General features: G+C 51.5%; 5 protein-coding genes across 5 annotated transcripts; 3 read left to right on the top strand and 2 right to left on the bottom strand.

Annotated features, from left to right (window-relative positions):
- Window positions 1-1,585: 1,585 nt before the first annotated feature.
- Window positions 1,586-3,543, top strand: T310_6493 (UDP-galactopyranose mutase; the record flags this gene model as incomplete). The annotated part of the gene is made up of 6 exons (XM_013470675.1): window positions 1,586-1,668; window positions 1,750-1,819; window positions 1,884-1,964; window positions 2,022-2,372; window positions 2,459-2,884; window positions 2,956-3,543. 6 exons carry the CDS (start codon window positions 1,586-1,588, stop codon window positions 3,541-3,543), a joined length of 1,599 nt encoding a protein of 532 aa, XP_013326129.1.
- Window positions 3,544-3,883: 340 nt separating this feature from the next.
- On the bottom strand, window positions 3,884-6,015 carry T310_6492 (uncharacterized protein; the record flags this gene model as incomplete). Its single annotated transcript, XM_013470674.1, has 10 exons — window positions 3,884-3,904; window positions 3,989-4,024; window positions 4,055-4,111; window positions 4,219-4,270; window positions 4,312-4,463; window positions 4,593-4,712; window positions 4,766-5,098; window positions 5,180-5,220; window positions 5,270-5,477; window positions 5,734-6,015. 10 exons carry the CDS (start codon window positions 6,013-6,015, stop codon window positions 3,884-3,886), a joined length of 1,302 nt encoding a protein of 433 aa, XP_013326128.1.
- Window positions 6,016-7,020: 1,005 nt separating this feature from the next.
- On the top strand, window positions 7,021-9,592 carry T310_6491 (Serine/threonine protein kinase; the record flags this gene model as incomplete). Its single annotated transcript, XM_013470673.1, has 2 exons — window positions 7,021-9,198; window positions 9,260-9,592. 2 exons carry the CDS (start codon window positions 7,021-7,023, stop codon window positions 9,590-9,592), a joined length of 2,511 nt encoding a protein of 836 aa, XP_013326127.1.
- Window positions 9,593-11,257: 1,665 nt separating this feature from the next.
- On the bottom strand, window positions 11,258-13,303 carry T310_6490 (C6 finger domain protein Acr-2; the record flags this gene model as incomplete). The annotated part of the gene is made up of 3 exons (XM_013470672.1): window positions 11,258-12,047; window positions 12,117-12,657; window positions 12,736-13,303. The coding sequence occupies 3 exons, from the start codon at window positions 13,301-13,303 to the stop codon at window positions 11,258-11,260; spliced, it is 1,899 nt and encodes a 632-aa protein (XP_013326126.1).
- Window positions 13,304-14,737: 1,434 nt separating this feature from the next.
- Window positions 14,738-16,468, top strand: T310_6489 (uncharacterized protein; the record flags this gene model as incomplete). Its single annotated transcript, XM_013470671.1, has 2 exons — window positions 14,738-15,244; window positions 15,311-16,468. 2 exons carry the CDS (start codon window positions 14,738-14,740, stop codon window positions 16,466-16,468), a joined length of 1,665 nt encoding a protein of 554 aa, XP_013326125.1.
- Window positions 16,469-16,598: the final 130 nt, after the last annotated feature.

The following is a 16,598-nucleotide window of genomic DNA, read 5'->3' as shown; positions in this document are numbered from 1 at the left end:
ATCATCCTGTAGATCCCAGCTTCCGTTCCGGCGTACGGAGTAACAGAGGAAGAAGATGGCTTCAGGGATCCATCCGAATGGTGATATCCTTCTTGCACGGCTCAGGCCGCCCGCATTGGGTTGGATTGATTAATATTACACGCTGATCCAAATGGCACCGCGGCGTGCACAGCCTTCATTACGCAAGCTGTTCCTCTCCGATTCCAGCGAGTCAGGTGGCAGAGAACGACACGATGGCCCTCCCTTCCTGGTGGGGAATGCGGCGATCTTACTACCCTTTATGCCTAAGTTGACGTCCATCAATCTCATCTTGTTCGCCGAACCTGCATGGGGGCTGACCCACCCAAAACCCCTCTACACACTAGGAAAAGCTTCATCACCGCATGAGCGCCCCGTGGAGTCGCCCACTTAACTGCACTCCGTATCCTCCCCTGGGATGCTCAATCAGCTGGGTTGTAGTTCCCTCCCCACTGTAACTAGCGGAACGTGGGCCTTTCTAGGGTGTACCTAATTAATGAGGTGCTCAATGCGTTGTTACCTCGTGCTGGCAGTAGAATCGAGGACCCGGCCTACGTAGGAGTAGTGGTGCAAAAGCCGCTCCAGTCAGGAACCAATCTCTTCCTTCAAGTGTCCGATGGCGACAGATCTGCCAGATATGAATGGCTCCCTTCTGATACTGGAAATTGAATGCCAGGTGTGATGTGCCATGGGCGTTTAGGAGAATCGCGCATGACACTGATCGGCTTCCCCTTTTTGCTCGTTATCCGACGATAATCGGTGGAACCAACTGCCCTCGCAGGCGCTGTAGGCATGCAACCGCCTTATCAGGTATTTTTGCCAGTCGATCGAAGAGATCGGCCATTATTCACCTATCATTCGAGGAAGTGGCAGGTCGATTCCACTGCCCAGTTTGTTAATAACGCCCTTAATTTGGCAAGGTGATATCGACGGTTCCGGTAGCAAGACAGCACAACGTGGCTGTCACAACGCATATGCAAATGTAAGGCATGGCGACGCTGGACTAGAACCATGACGACACCAATAATGAATCAGCAATGACCGTATGCTTGTCAATTGGAAAGGACAGATAGACACCTCCAGGATACTCCGTACAGACCTTAAAAAAAAACCCTCGTTCTTGCCAAGACTGCTTGCGTGACTCGGGGCAACATTATTACCAGATAGCTGCGCCCGGAAAGGGACCTCAACTGGACGTTAGTGTAGCTCTAGGTAGAGCTTAGCTTGCAGCCAATGTCGGTGTCAGCGGTGGCGGCATTTAGGTAGGAATCGCTCTAGAAGCCCTAGGGGAGAGCGAGCAGCATGGAGTATTCCGCAGAGTTTGTTTGGCAAGGGCCCGGGCATTGGCCCTCGTGCCGCAGTGCTAGAGCAAGCCCCTTTCCAGGGGACTCCACCAGACCCGAACGTGCACCGTGCTATCACAACGTGAAACACACACCGCCCACCCCACAGCAGCTGAGGCAACAGAGGGCTCCAAACTTCGTGTCAACTTCGCTCGACTGACATTCCTGTCTCTGCTTCCAACCCCTCAAAAAGTCGTCCCTGCCTCAGCAGTGCTCGTTTTTCTATGCTGAACATCGCCCGCAAGACCTTGAGTCGTGTGCCCAGCTTCCAGGACATTCTCCAAGGCAGGATGAGCCACCCTGACATGTAAGAGCTGCTGAATCCCGTTGTCCACCGCCGGGCGTGCCAGAATCCGAACGCTGACCGCATCGTTGCTCTTCTCTACAGCTCCGTTGACGTTCTCGTCATTGGTGCAGGCCCAACTGGCTTGGGTGCTGCGAAGCGCTTGAACCAGATTGTACGAACCATCCACCCGCTTGCTGTGTGCCATTGAATCGCGAACGAACTAACAATGTTTGCAGAACGGCCCGACATGGATGATTGTCGATGCCAACGAGACTCCCGGTGGTCTGGCGTCGACGGATGTGACCCCTGAAGGCTTCGTAAGTCTCGTCGAGCTTGACAAATCCTCTTGGATCCTAATGTGAACCTGGTTGTAGCTCTACGACGTTGGTGGCCATGTCATCTTCTCCCACTACAAGTACTTCGACGACTGCCTCGATGAGGCTCTCCCCAAGCCCGATGACTGGTACCACCACCAGCGTGTCTCCTATGTGCGCTGCAAGGGCCAATGGGTTCCCTACCCTTTCCAGAACAACATCTCCATGCTTCCCAAGGAGGACCAAGTTAAGTGCATTGATGGCCTGATTGATGCCGCTCTGGAAGCCCGTGTTGCCAACACGAAACCCAAGACTTTCGACGAGTGGATTCTTCGTAACGTGGGTGTTGGCATCGCTGACCTCTTCATGAGACCGTACAACTTCAAGGTCTGGGCTGTGCCCACCACTAAGGTAGGTTTCTAGGCTTCCACAAGGTCGCTTGAGCAACACAAGCCTTCCGGAACCGAGTCGCTAATAAATACTTCTGTAAAAATCAGATGCAATGCCAATGGTTGGGTGAGCGTGTGGCTGCTCCCAACGTGAAGACTGTCACCACCAACGTGATCCTCCAGAAGACTGCCGGAAACTGGGGTCCCAACGCGACCTTCCGCTTCCCTGCTCGTGGCGGTACTGGTGGTATCTGGATTGCGGTTGCCAACACTCTCCCTAAGGAGAAGACCCGCTTCGGTGAGAAGGGCCGGGTCACCAAGGTCAACCCGAACACCAAGGTCGTCACTCTGGCGGATGGCACCACGATTGGCTACGAGAAGCTGATCTCCACGATGCCCATTGACTATCTGGCCGAGGCAATTGGCGACAAGGAGCTCATTGACTGGAGCAAGGAGCTCTTCTACTCTTCCACCCACGTTATTGGTATTGGTGTCCGTGGACACCGCCCGGAGAGAATTGGAGACAAGTGCTGGGTAAGACCCCAATCATCACACTACATGACATTCTTCACTCCAAATGGGTCACTAACACAGTTCAATCACAGCTCTACTTCCCCGAGGACAACTGCCCCTTCTACCGTGCCACCATCTTCTCCAACTACTCGCCCTACAACCAGCCTGATGCCTCGAAGAAGCTGCCTACTCTGCAGCTGGCTGATGGCTCCAAGCCCGAGAGCCAGGAACCCAAGGAGGGCCCGTACTGGTCTCTCATGCTTGAGGTTTCCGAGTCCTCGATGAAGCCCGTCAACGCGGAGACCATCCTGGCTGAGTCGATCCAGGGTCTCGTCAACACCGAGCTGCTCAAGCCGACTGACGAGATCGTCTCCACCTACCACCGCCGCTTCGACCACGGATACCCGACCCCCTCTCTCGAGCGTGAGGGTGCGCTGTCCAAGCTGCTGCCCAAGCTGCAGCAGATGGACATCTGGTCTCGTGGCCGCTTCGGCAGCTGGCGCTACGAGGTCGGCAACCAGGACCACTCCTTCATGCTGGGTGTTGAGGCTGTTGACAACATTGTCAACGGCGCTGTTGAGCTGACTCTCAACTACCCCGACTTTGTCAACGGCCGACAGAACAACGAGCGACGCCTGGTGGACGGTGCTCAGGTGTTCGCCAAGAAGCACAACAAGTAAACGAAGAAAAAATAATAAAACAAAAAAGAAGATACCTGCATGTCGACAAACAATTGTCACTTCAATCTACAGCATTTTTTTCGTCTCTCCTCTTTTTTTAATCTCACGAGATACACGGAATGGAGCGAGTCGAAACTATAAAAGAGAAAGGGAGCAAAGCGAACAACGGGAAGATTTCTCGTCATTGTCAAATGCTTTTTTTCTTATTCCCCCGAAACCCTTGCTCGATTCTTTAATTTAGTTCTCTTTTTTTCTAGACTCACACATAAACTTTAGATCCTTTTTTTAATGAAGAAAAAAAAGAAAGAATATTTATTATTATTGCTTACCACAAACCTACCTAACCTGACTCATTTTTTATCTAGTACCCATTTATTGCCTACTTGCTTACCTACCTACCTACTTCGAACCAGACCGAGCATTGCTAAACTATCTATCTACCTACTTGGTTGGAAATCGTTTGAATTGGATGTTGTTTTCTCTATTGCTTTTTTTTAATGTCTCGAATTACCGGCTTCAATTTCGACTTTCCAAGTGAAAGGGGTGCATAGTAATTAGATACCTTGTTCTAGACCAATTTTTATCTCTTGCCCCTTCATTTTTGTGCTTCGTGTTGCATCTCCTTGCTTATATGAATTCCTAGATAGACACAGGATATCTTATTCAATGCCATACTTTTGCGGAAACCCCGTTCCACCAGGTAATGGACAAGTCGGTGTAGACGTGACTGATAGATACCAGTCGGCTAAGTGTGCCAAGATAGATTACCATAAATTGTGACGGATACCTTGCCTGGAAATCACATGTAATTTTAACACGACGGTCTGAACCTGAGATTGAGAACTGTCTCTAACACACATGACGGGTAACTGGTAGGTTGGTAATGAGACAATGCCTAAAATTGAGGAATACACCTTGTCCTGTCACCTCTTCATAGAGGAAGCTCTGCCAATTCATAGACATCCAGGTCACAAGCTGTCGAACGAAGCAGACCGTCGAGAAGAACGACGTCGACGTGGATACAACACTCCGAGCGGCCTATTCCGAACCTCGCTCAATCCAAAGTCTTCTGCAGTATCGTTCTCGTTCCCAAACTGCGCGACGAGCGAATTGAAGGCATTGCGAAAAATGATCGATTCTTCAAGGATGCGTTCGCGGACATCTATCCCCTGTTATATGTCGGCATTGCCCGTGGTTGTCCTGGTATTGATGGCATACTTACCCTGTCTGACCCAATAACAGACTTCACGAAATTATCATCCAACGATATAGTCGACTCGGTATCAGAGGAGTCTGACGCAGTATTGGTCTCATTTGAACTCGATCCGCTTCGGACGATCGATGCTGTCAATTCTGAGGTTGAACCGTCAAAAAATGAGCTAGTCGCGGAATCTTCGGATTTGAGTGAAAATAGATCGCTCAGCTCGTCCTTCTCTGCCTCCATGTCTGAGGACCCGATGAGTCTTGTTCGTTCAAATATAGTAGGGAAATATGATACAGAGAACGACGTTCTTGGTAATGACAGATCGAGGCCGGTTATGGATGCGTAGAATGACTTGGACGAAAAAGTAATACACTGTTAGCACCCCAATAATTCTCAAAGAGCATCTTTGGATGAAGAGTATTGAAAACGTACCTGTCCATCTCCTCTTAGATGCGCGAGTTTCAGCGAATTCCCTGTTACCATTGATAAGAAATCTCTCCTCCGAGCGGATGCAGCACGCACCGGGATCTCCTTTCCCACACGTAGACTCAAAATTGCGGGCAACTGTTCCAAACGAAGATTTACCGGCACTTCGTCGAGCGTCGAAGCTTTGACCTCGTGACGGCCATTCTTGGGCGTTACTGGACAACGTTCCTGTCGGCATCTGATCTTGGGACCGGCCGTTTTCAATAGTCACTGAGCTCGACTTGCAAATCCCTGCAGTGCTTATCTGTAAGTCGGATTCTCGACCAGCATTAAGAAGGGGAGAAAGATGTGATGGTTAACACGAATGAGGAGTGAGCTTCCTCTCTGAGGCAGCAAGCTTCATTAGAGGAAGCTGAAGCTGACTGTGTGCTTGGGGATGTTTCACCAAGAACCAGGAGCTGGACATTCCCTTGGGGGTCAGAATCAAGGATCCAGGCTGACATGGCTCTGGAGGCAGCAGAGTACGGTCCCTCAATCTGTGGAATGGAAGGACAGCCTACCATCATAACTCCATCGTCTGCAGTCGATTCAGATCCGTTCTCGCCGGCCAACTCTTGAGTGATACAGTCGGCGCAAGAGCTGCCATCGGACCCTGATGTCTCTACACTCAAGTGATGTCGGCATGGCACACACCACAGTCCATCGTCCTCAAAGTCAAGAGGGTTGCCAACTTCAAGCTGCTCGATTTCTGAGATGAGAGTCCTTTCGAGTGTAATCCGCTCAAGACTGGCTTGAATCTCTCTGTCAGTCAGCAAGATTCGGGTTGGTCGCACTCGAAGCATGGCGACAGCATCAGCGTAAGAATCGATCACAAGCCGTTGAAGATGATTTCTTTGTCTGGATGAGTGGCGACTGGATGTGCACAAGGTGATAAATGCCAACAGAGAGAAGTGAAAGAGGATGATGCAGAAACTCAGGCCAGCAAGAGGCAGGAGATGTGCTTGCTTGCTTGTTCTCGCTCAATGGCCTTGTTAGGAAGTTACGACCAAAGGCGACAGGCTGACGCCGAGAGGAGCCATTCTGGAAAGGGACAGGGCATGAAGGACAGTTGAGGCTGGATACAGGTACATATATTTCAACTATCTCCTTTTTTCCTTCTGTGCGATAGAGCATGATGGGTCAATTGATATACATATCTACTCCTCCATCCGAGTGCACCGGCAAGGGAAATGCACAACACACAATATAACAATCTATGAGGGCTCATTCCTGCGCCAGACATCTTCAAAGGAATAAGCCAGGCACTGTGCTTCCATATCGGCCTCTGGTCACGCTGGAACATGGCTTTGTGAGGGGGGCTGTGAGGCGCAGGCTTTGGGCGGGAATGTTGCGTGTCCCTGGGGTGGCTCTCCTCACTAACCAGTCCCCTAAGCCAAATCCATCCAAACACTCCCCGAACCTGCTGGGCATGCCATCCTCACCAGCTTCACTCCCAGCAACACCCCTCCCACCACCCCCTGCTGCTTGCTCGTGCTGAGTCCTCTCAGCACTGTCTTTCTACGCGTCTCATCCCTAGTGAAACTCAGTTCGGCCAGTATATGACCAGGAGAACCCGCCCGACCAGTCTGACGTATCCCGATCCGTACCATGCATTCGTTGTCTATGCGATCGCCGCCGCCATAGCCTAGGTACTCTATTTGTACCCTCGTGGCTATCAGTCAGGTCTGCTCTCCATCCTCCCAGGTGTCATCGGGGCGCCCCCTTTCTCCGTCACCGCCATCACGTCCCTCTCGAGTCCATTCTGACCGTCCTCTGCCGTGCTTCCGTCCGTTGCCAGGGATCCCAACATGGACGGGGATCTCAGTCTTTCCCAATCCTTTGGGGGGTTGAGAATTGCCAATCCAGATGATTCTTCCCTTAACGAGTCGGAAGATGCAGTGACCCCGGCCCTGGCGAGTATACCGGCATCAACGACACAAACCCAACCACCCCTCACAGAAGCTCCTCAGAACGCGTCCATACCTCCCTCATCGTCGGCCGATGAGCCAGAACAAGATTACTCGCCAACTGAACCGATTGGTGATATCAATTCCCAGACGTCCTCTACGCAGCATAATGCGCCGGATCCAGCGCACCAGCGCCAGGCGAATCGATCTTCAGTGGCCTACTACCCTAACCATTCTTCCTCGCAACATTTTTCCGGTCAGCACGGTCTTACCCGTACACCGTCGGCGCCCGCATCTCATTACGCTAATGGTTCGAATGCGGTTGCTCGCGACTTGAATAATTATCGGATCCGTACCGACTCGAATGCCTCGTCGGGAACCGACAAGATGAGCCGCTCTGATTCCAGAGGCGGCTCCTCGGCTCTTCAGGCGGGGGTACCTTCGAGAGACAGTAGTCACAGCGACCGATCTTATAAAACGGCCCAATTTCCGTCCGGAAACGGGCCACTGCCTCCACGACAAGGCACGCGGCCTGCCGGCCACAGCAATACTGCGTCCCAGCTATCTGGTTCACCATATTCGTTGGAAAACGGTCCTCCCATGAGCAGCGAGGAATGGCAGGAACGGGGTGCAGCCGTCGGGGTTCGCAAAGAGGTGGACGCCAATGGGCAGGTGGTTTCTCGATACATCAAGAAGGGAGTTCGGGATTTCTCTTTTGGCCATACACTTGGAGAAGGGTCCTACAGCACAGTAGTGCTGGCGACGGATCGCCAGACGCTGAACGAATACGCCATTAAGATTCTTGACAAGCGTCACATCATCAAAGAGAAGAAGGTCAAATACGTCAACATTGAGAAGGACACGTTGAACAGACTCACGGACCATCCCGGGATCGTCCGGCTGTACTACACTTTCCAGGATGAGCGGTCGTTATACTTCGTTCTGGATTACTGCAAAGGCGGCGAGCTGCTAGGCGTCTTGAAGCGGATGACCACTTTTGACGAAGAATGTACCCGATTCTATGGCGCCCAGATACTCGACACCATTGACTACATGCATAAACGGGGAGTTATCCATCGCGACTTGAAACCGGAGAATATATTGCTGGACAGTCAGATGCACACCAAGATCACGGACTTTGGTACGGCGAAGATCCTCAAAAGTCCGAAGAAGCCCGAAGAGGGCTCAAACGACATGCCGCCACTGGACTCCACCGAGATTCCGGAGGAGGAGCGCGCAAGTTCCTTCGTGGGGACGGCCGAATATGTCAGCCCCGAGCTGCTCACGGATAAGAATGCTTGCAAAGCGAGTGACCTGTGGGCATTTGGTTGTATTATTTTCCAGCTTCTGGCGGGTCGACCGCCATTCAAAGCCGCCAACGAGTACCTGACCTTTCAGAAGATCGTTGCACTGGAGTATGAATTCCCGACCGGGTTTCCTCCTGTTGCTCGTGATCTCGTTGAACGGCTTCTTGTCCTCGATCCTACAAGGCGCCTGCCAATCGAACATATTAAGAACCATGAATTCTTTGACGGAATTACATGGGGTCGAGGGCTATGGAAACAAAAGCCCCCCCGACTAAAGTCATATGTTCCTCCGCCTCGTGAGCCGATCAAGTTGAACGGCACTAGTGAAGGGGAGAGCTTCCCGCCAAATATCTCTACCACTCCGTCGACGGCAGCCAGCGTCAGTTCGAGAGCTTATCATCCACGAGTCATCACCGAACTCCCTCCTCCGAGCCAACTAGATATCGAGTGGTCGCCAGTACTGACCAAGAACAACGAGCGAATATTGAAGTTGGGCAATCTGGTCGTTCTCTCTTCTCCAGCTCCTCACAGCCCCACGTCAAGAAACGGAAACGACAACGAAACGGCAAAGAAATTTTCCCGCTTTTTTGGAGGAAGTACCACCAAGAAGCGGCAGCGCTTGGTTATGGTGACTTCCGCTGCCCGTATTATCTTGGCGGCGGCCGGTGGCGAGGAGAAGAAGGCGAAGCTGGAAATAAATCTCCTTGCCCCAGGGACGCAATACCGGAGTTCGACCGACTCAAAGGGGTCTTCGTCCTGGGTGGTTGATACGGTAAGTGTGATTCTATCTGGCGCCGTTGTTGAAAATGTCCAACTGACTGATTTGTTTCAAGCGAGAGAAGCATTTCGTTTTTGAGGATCCCAAGCCCTCGTCCGGCAATACGGGATCCTCGGCAATGTCGGCGCAAGAGTGGCTGGATGCCCTTGACAGAGCGAAGGAGATGGCGGCGTCTCAACAAGGACAGCAATATTCTGGTGACGAGGCTTACCGGGATATGTCGTCGGCATTTTCGAGCCAGACGAACACGTTGGACCACAGTTCTGAATTCCAGGGCGAGGGGAGGACCACTCACGTCAAACACCAAGGCACAGATTCGGATTCTGTCAGGGGCAAGAAACGATTCAGCAGACGGCATTCGAAGAATGGTCTTGCCGCTGTTTTCTAACGGACTTTCTAAGTCTGGTTGTTGACTCTGTAGTTCGACAAATCTTGTCTTGGGCATGTTTGCTACCAGGATCGAGCGTTTTCACCATGCATAGTATATCCATCCACCGTTACCGTTACCCTTTTTCTCCCCCCCCATTATTTTCATCTCCTTTGTTGAACCATTGTTTTGATGAAACTCCCTGTGTCATTTGACCTCTATAGCCAACCTCTTACAGGTTCTACTACCGTTTCATTCAGCATTGCCATTAGCTTGGTGGGCGTTTCGTTTCTCTACTTGCTCCTCTTCTGATCACGATGACGGGCATTTCGTGTCGAGGACGTATTTGCATCTTAGATTGTGAAAAAAGAGATGTACAGTTGCTTTGTTTCCCGGATGATACAAACAAGCATTTTATCTGTCGACCTGTCGTCTTGTACCTTTTTTTTTCTCCCCATTCTTTCCTGAGACCGAGCGAATCATCTTTTCCCTACTACTTACTCCCCAACTAAGCGTGGTTCATGCTTTTTCATTCTTGGTTCCACCTCCAAATCCCACAGAGTTCCTTCTTTTCTTTTCTTTTTTCTTTCTTTTTTCAATTGGTATACGTTTTGCAAGCAAGCACCTCGTCTGGTCTTGATCTGATCCATCAACAATCTCCTTTTCTCGTGAGCTTGGCGCATCTCTCCATCTAACTAACTTCAGCTTCAGTTTTTTTTCTTTTTTTCTCGTCTAACTGACTTCTTAACTATACATAAATTCTATCTATTTCTTTCCCCCCATGTCATGGTGCAATTAACTTGCACCTCCTCCTACTACCTATCCATCCACACCTACACACCACACCTCTTTTTTTTTAATGAATGGTATACATTCTTCGTGTTTGTTTAGTTTAGCGTTTTGTAGGTAAACTTTTTTTTTTGCGCAGAACTGATCGTCTACAATTTTTTTTCACTCCTAAACTACAATTGAATTTCCTATCTATCGACTTTAAGGATAATCCGTAGCAATTAATGTATGTCTACCACGTATGTATGTACTGTACAGTGTAGGTAAGCAAGTGCGACACTAATAATAGCGTGCAGGTAAGGGAGGATAGTGTCAGGGAGAGGATAGTGTAGGATAAGGCCAGACAAATTAAACAAATCCAATCGAATCAATCCATTGATCGATCGCATTGAGAAAACGAAATATTACTTAAATGTAACAGTAACTTAACGTAACCTACCTAGCCGCCCCTCTATCCTTCATTTTATCGTAGTTTATTAACTCCACGTTCATGCATGGGTTTCGTTTAAATTGATGATCTCAAGTAGATAGACTCAAGTAGATGGAGAGATGGATAGAAGATAATATTATCCTAGCAGAGCATTAATTAACTAACTACGTAGCATTCTCAGTATGTTCTTCAAAAAAAAAAAAGAGCAGATAAAATACCCGAAAGAAAAAGAAAAGGAAAAACCCGAAAAAAAGCAGAAGATAGAAAGAAAGAAAAAAAGGACGTCAGCGCTGAACCGAACCTTGTCCCAAATTCACACACAGCCATGCACAGCGCCTTGAGACCAGTGATATCCTGAGCATCGACAGAAAAACGGACTTGAGTCGTAGCAGATGCATTATGTACATTACACAGGATAGTCAAAATAGTCGGAAAAAAAAAGAAAAAAGACAAGATAAAGGCGATGGCTAAATAAAAAGCCAATCGATCCTCGACCGGTCGAGTTCCTGGATCCAATCAAATTCCGGTTCCTCGAAAGAATCCAGCATAGCTCCCCCCATCTGCGCTCGTTTTCTCTCCCACTCTCGACGTTTCTCGTCCTGTCGCTGCCACATCAGCTTTAACACCCGGGCTGCGTTCTGCACGTTGACGCTGATGATCGCACTCCAGAGGGCGCTCAGCCGCTCCAACGTGAACACGCGTTGCTCCGGGTACTTGCTTTCAGCGCCCGCGATGAAGGTGAGCCAGATCGTGCATTTGAAGTGCTCGTCGTCCGGCGAAAGGAGCGACAGATGATAGATCAGCTCATTCTCGACGGTGTCGTGGTCGCAGGCATCTCCACACGAGAGGGGACTGACTTTCGAGAGAACCCTTTTGGCGTAGAGATAAACCCCAGCCTTATAGGCGGACGCCAGGGCGATCCGTTTGGACAGATCCGGTAGGAAGTGGAACGTCTGCATCTCCTCCGCCCAGGCAATGGGATCGAAAGCCTCGATATGCCGCAGAATCGCCGCCGGCGACAACGGACGGCAAGAGGCTTCTGATGGGGAAAGGAATGACAGTGAATATTCCCCGGTGAGATCGCACTCGGAATACCGCTGTGCGTGGACGAAGAACATCACTTCCAGAAGATAGGCGGGACAGCCCACCCAGGAGGTCTTCTCCAGCCGCTTGAGAATGGCGGGACCCATCGCCTGAGAATAGAAAGGCTTCGACAGGACTCCGGGTCGGGCGAGAGTTGAACCCATGATTTCCGTTCTGATAGGCACGTTAACATTTCGATCCCATTAGGATATCTGGCGGCATATATAAGGGGAGAAAGCTTACATCAGACAGCTGTCGATGACAAACGTGTTCAGGCTTTCCATCATCCCTTTTATAGACTCATTAGGTGAAAACGGCTGTCGACTCTTGAGTAGATTCTTGGCACCCTCGAGATGGTATTTCCATGCGCCGCTCCCAGATTCTATGGCATCAAGGAGGATGAGAACAAATATCGCAGCCACCATTCGATCATCATTTCGTCTTATTGGGTCTGCGAGGTCTGCTGACAGCTGACGGAGCGCCCGTTGTTTGAGCCACAAGAAATGCTCATATGCTTTGGAGCTAACCTGCCGTGATATCGAAATCGCCGCCCTATCCTTCGCATCCTGATCCGAGCAGAACGTTTCGAATGTTGTTGAGTCGCTCGAAGTAATTGACAGAGGGACAGGCAGCTTGTTCGACGAGATATATGCGTAATGTATCGCTCCAACAGCAGCCAGGGCATCCGTGAGCACGGGTGACTCACTGATGAACGGGATGAGGTCCCGATAGGGGTTCTTTACAGCATCGTATAGAGCGAGGTCGCGAGCACAGCGTTGATTAACTGATATGTAATAGATATCCGGTCAGCTCTAGGACACGTGAAAACAATATTCACACCGGCGACACAGAAGCCACTTACAATGAGCAATGTAGAACCTTGAAAGGCGGCTTATGTCTTGAAAGAGAGGATCGACCAACGGCCGTGAGGGGGAAGGATCGTAATGACCTGAAGGAATTGATCGTACATGCATGAGGGTCCCATCTCCGTTGTGGTTTCGAGACAAAGGCTGCGATGTATCGTTCCAAGAATCGTCTTCGCCGGTCCAGAACATATCGTTATTACCATTATTATTTCGATTACTCCCTTCACTGGACGATTCGGAAGGCTCAGGCCGTTGCACCTGCTGTTTCTCAGGCTGTTTCTCAGGCCGTTTCTCAAGCTGTCGCTCCGACTGTTGCTCAGGGCCCGAACTGTCCCCTTCGGAAGGCCTCTTCTTGGTCCCACGATTGGGAGCATTACGATCCATTACGTCGTCGAAGCTGAGTCCCATCATCTTCCCACGGCTTGCAACACCGCCTTTGACCCAGACCAGAGGTTTCTGATAGCCTAGACATTCCTTGCCGGCGTCGCGGCATTTGCGACAGGTAGGAAGACCATTGTCGCAAACGATGCGGCGACGGCGACAAGTATAGCAGCCCTTCGTCATGGCTGGTGATTGATGGTTCTTTGCGGCTCTAGGAGGCGTTCTCTGGTGGTGAGTACGTTCTGTCCGCTCGAATCGAAGGCCGAGAGTCGCTGGCTCGGTGTGGATTCGCCATCCTCGACGGTTCACACGGCGGTCCTATGCATTTGACCGAAACTGGACACGAGGAAAGACTCTGTATCATCCATATGTGGACAAGATGCAACAGCAACACACGATCGAGCTCGACAGCGGCGGTGGGAGCAGATAAGAACTGGCCCGGGCCCGGGTTGTTTTACACCTCAGCGCGGGGAAATCGGGTTACATAAGCGCGTGGCGGCCACCCCTGACCAGAACACGTGTTGAGCACAGTGTTGAGTCAATTTTATTGCTTAACGAGTTGCAGTTGGACGCCTCCAGGCAGTCTGGACCGTTGTTTTCGTCTACTCTTGTTGCTTTGTGACTGTTGCCCAGCTGGCTGCGTCGTCCGCTGTCTCCAACTTAAGCTTTAAGGTTAGCGAGCCAGTATATCGTACATGCCTGGTTATCAAGAGAATACACCAGCTATAATGTGTAGATCATGGTATTGCGGACAAGATCGCCAACCACGTCAAAGTCACATGCTTCTCAGTCCCCAGTCTGTGAGTCCTTTTGGGCCTCTCTTTTGTTGAGGCTTCTGTCTCACTGGCTTCGCCACGCTGGGGGCTGGTTGGCGATTGGATTGTTCTCGCAACCGCCATCCACCGGCATTGTGGCCGGTGCCACTGTTCAGCTGCTAAGGAACAATTACAGCCCTTAAGCCCCCAGTAAGAATCTTTGTTCGCGACCCCCGACAGCCATGAAGCCCGCTGGGCCACTATTATCAACGACCCAAGGCTCCTGGGTGCGGGACCCGGCAACTAAAAGGAACTAAGCTCTAGGCTGAGCGTCTCTCTTTGTCAGGACTCGGAGGATTGGCTGGAGGCGCGCACAGTCTGGCCAAAGCCTGGAAGAACTACTCCATACTCCATACGGATTTAGTTAGCGAGACTGGACATTCACAGGCATGACTAACTTGGGTCTACCGTCTGCGGTCTCAGCAGTAGAGTGTTCTTTGTATCCTCGTCCCTCACAGCCACAGTCGTTTGGCTGGTTGTCTGGCTATATTGTTTCATCTGGCTTCTGAAGCGCTCTTTTCTGGCCGTTCCAGGGTTCCTGTCATCTTATCAAGAGCACTCGATCCAGATCGCGTCGGACTCGGGACCTAGATAAGTGTGCTCCGTCGCGCAGCGGCCAAGCACCCGCGACTGTGGTAAACATCCCACATTCGGCCAACTTTCGACACAGTCTACCCCAAACTCCTTTCGCGGAGTTTCCATCGATCTGTTTTCGCATCGCATCTGGTCAGGACCTTTTAGGATGTCGTGAGTGAGGGGTGTCGAGGACCAGCCTGCTCCAACCGATTGATCGATCTCGGCCATGGTTTCTTATCCGGAAAGAGTGGATCGTACAGCTTCAACGACCCGGCTCCCACCACCGCCACCTCCTCCTCCTTCCTCGTCGTCGCGCCTATCGCACTCGAGTCGCCATCATCGTCATGGCCGCTCCCACCAGGGCGGATCGTCTCACCAGCCGCAGAACGAGTTTCCCATTTTCGCTCACACGGGGGATGTGGAGATCGTGATCAAAGCGGGGGGACAGGAGAAGCGATATCTGCTCCATCGGCTGATACTGGCCCAGTGCTCGGGCTTCTTTGAGGCGAGCACCAGCGAGGAGTGGTCGCGCGCACAGGCACAGAGGGAGGGACAGCCCACTGCAGGATCGTCCGAGTCTGGTCACAGCTTGCCTAGTGTCCCTGAAGATGGATCAGGGTCTGGCGAGTCAGGGAGACGAAGTATACAGGGGCCGCCGGCAAAGAAGAGATGGAGATATGAGTTGGACTGGGAGAACAGGGAAGAGGATGAGGAGCCAATCCTGGTCCAGAAGGTGTGTCAAGAGTCATGATCCCGCCATGACTGCCCAAATGACGCTGACTCTCCCGTGAATATGCAGCCTCCAAGCTCTGAGAGCATCTTCGAAGGAGCAGACTTTTCGCGTCCTCCACCGACGCCGATAACCAAGCCATCCACGCCACGGGCAGGTTTCTTCCGGTCGGTGGCCCATCTGGCTGGATTGCAATCTGCCGTGCATCTTCCTTCCTCTGGTGCGGCTCATGATGCCGAGCTGGACCCTTTGATCCGGGACTACGACAACCTTTTCCGCATCTTCTATAACTATCCTCCGATCCTGAACAGTGTCAACATTGCCTCTGCCTATGCGGAATGCAAGTCTCTCCTGAATCTGGCCGACATGTACGACGCCCTTCCTGTGGTGGGACCGCGAGTCGACCATCATCTTCTGCGCTTTTCATCCAGGCTTTTCAAACAGATTGCGAAATACCCGCCCAGCTACTTGAAATTAGGTTACCTTGCCCGCAGCAAGGTCATATTTTCGGAAGCGCTCATCCATGTGGTGGGCCAGTGGCCCGCGGCGCTACCGCATCTTCGAAATGGGTCTTACCCACAACTACCCGACTCGATTTTTGACCTGATCGAGGACAAGGTGGAGGATCTCGAGGATCTCAAGGCGCGCGTGGAGGCGAAACTTTTCCGCCTCACCCTGACGACCTCCCGAGGGGAGCGTGTGAGTCCAACGAACGCCTACCTGGACTGGCTTGCCGTATCTTTATTCCGGCAGTGGCTCGTGGAGAATACGACGCCACCTCCGGCACCGATACTCAAGAACTCCCCTCAACGGAATACGGCCAACGGCAGCAACGATCCTCAGCAAGGCAATGGCGCCATGCAAAGCCCAGCTGCCCCGCCTGTTCCTTCAGGCCGGGTGTACCGCCTCCTTGGGTCGTCCTCGACTGAGGCCTACTTGCCGCGTGATGAATTGAAACGTTTCCTCAAATTGCATCCGACCCCGTCATCGTCGGAATCTCTCTATACCCGGGAGAACCTTAAGCGGTTCGAGAGGAAGATGGACGAGATCAAGCGACTTGCGCGGGAGATCGTCAAGCCGCTGATGAGGAACTTCCTTGAGCTGGATCTCAAGGGAAGCGATAACCGGGGAGGGTCCGGAGGAAGTGGCGTCGGAGACGGCGGCCTGGGAGGGCTTCCTTATCTCACCTGCACCCGGGTGGAAGAATCTGACTTTCCATGGGACTAGCATCTCTTGATGATCTATTCTCGCGCGTCGAATGCGCTATTGCCATGAACACGACATAAGAAGGATTTCCCTTGGTATGATATATGTTATGACCTAATGAAACGTGATATCCATCCTGCATGTCTACCTT

This window comes from Rasamsonia emersonii, assembly GCF_000968595.1.
Source record: "Rasamsonia emersonii CBS 393.64 chromosome Unknown ctg1118621760416, whole genome shotgun sequence".
Lineage (NCBI taxonomy): Eukaryota > Fungi > Ascomycota > Eurotiomycetes > Eurotiales > Trichocomaceae > Rasamsonia > Rasamsonia emersonii.
The sequence above is the reverse complement of the archived record's forward strand: the minus strand, read 5'-3'. Positions and strand labels throughout refer to the sequence as shown.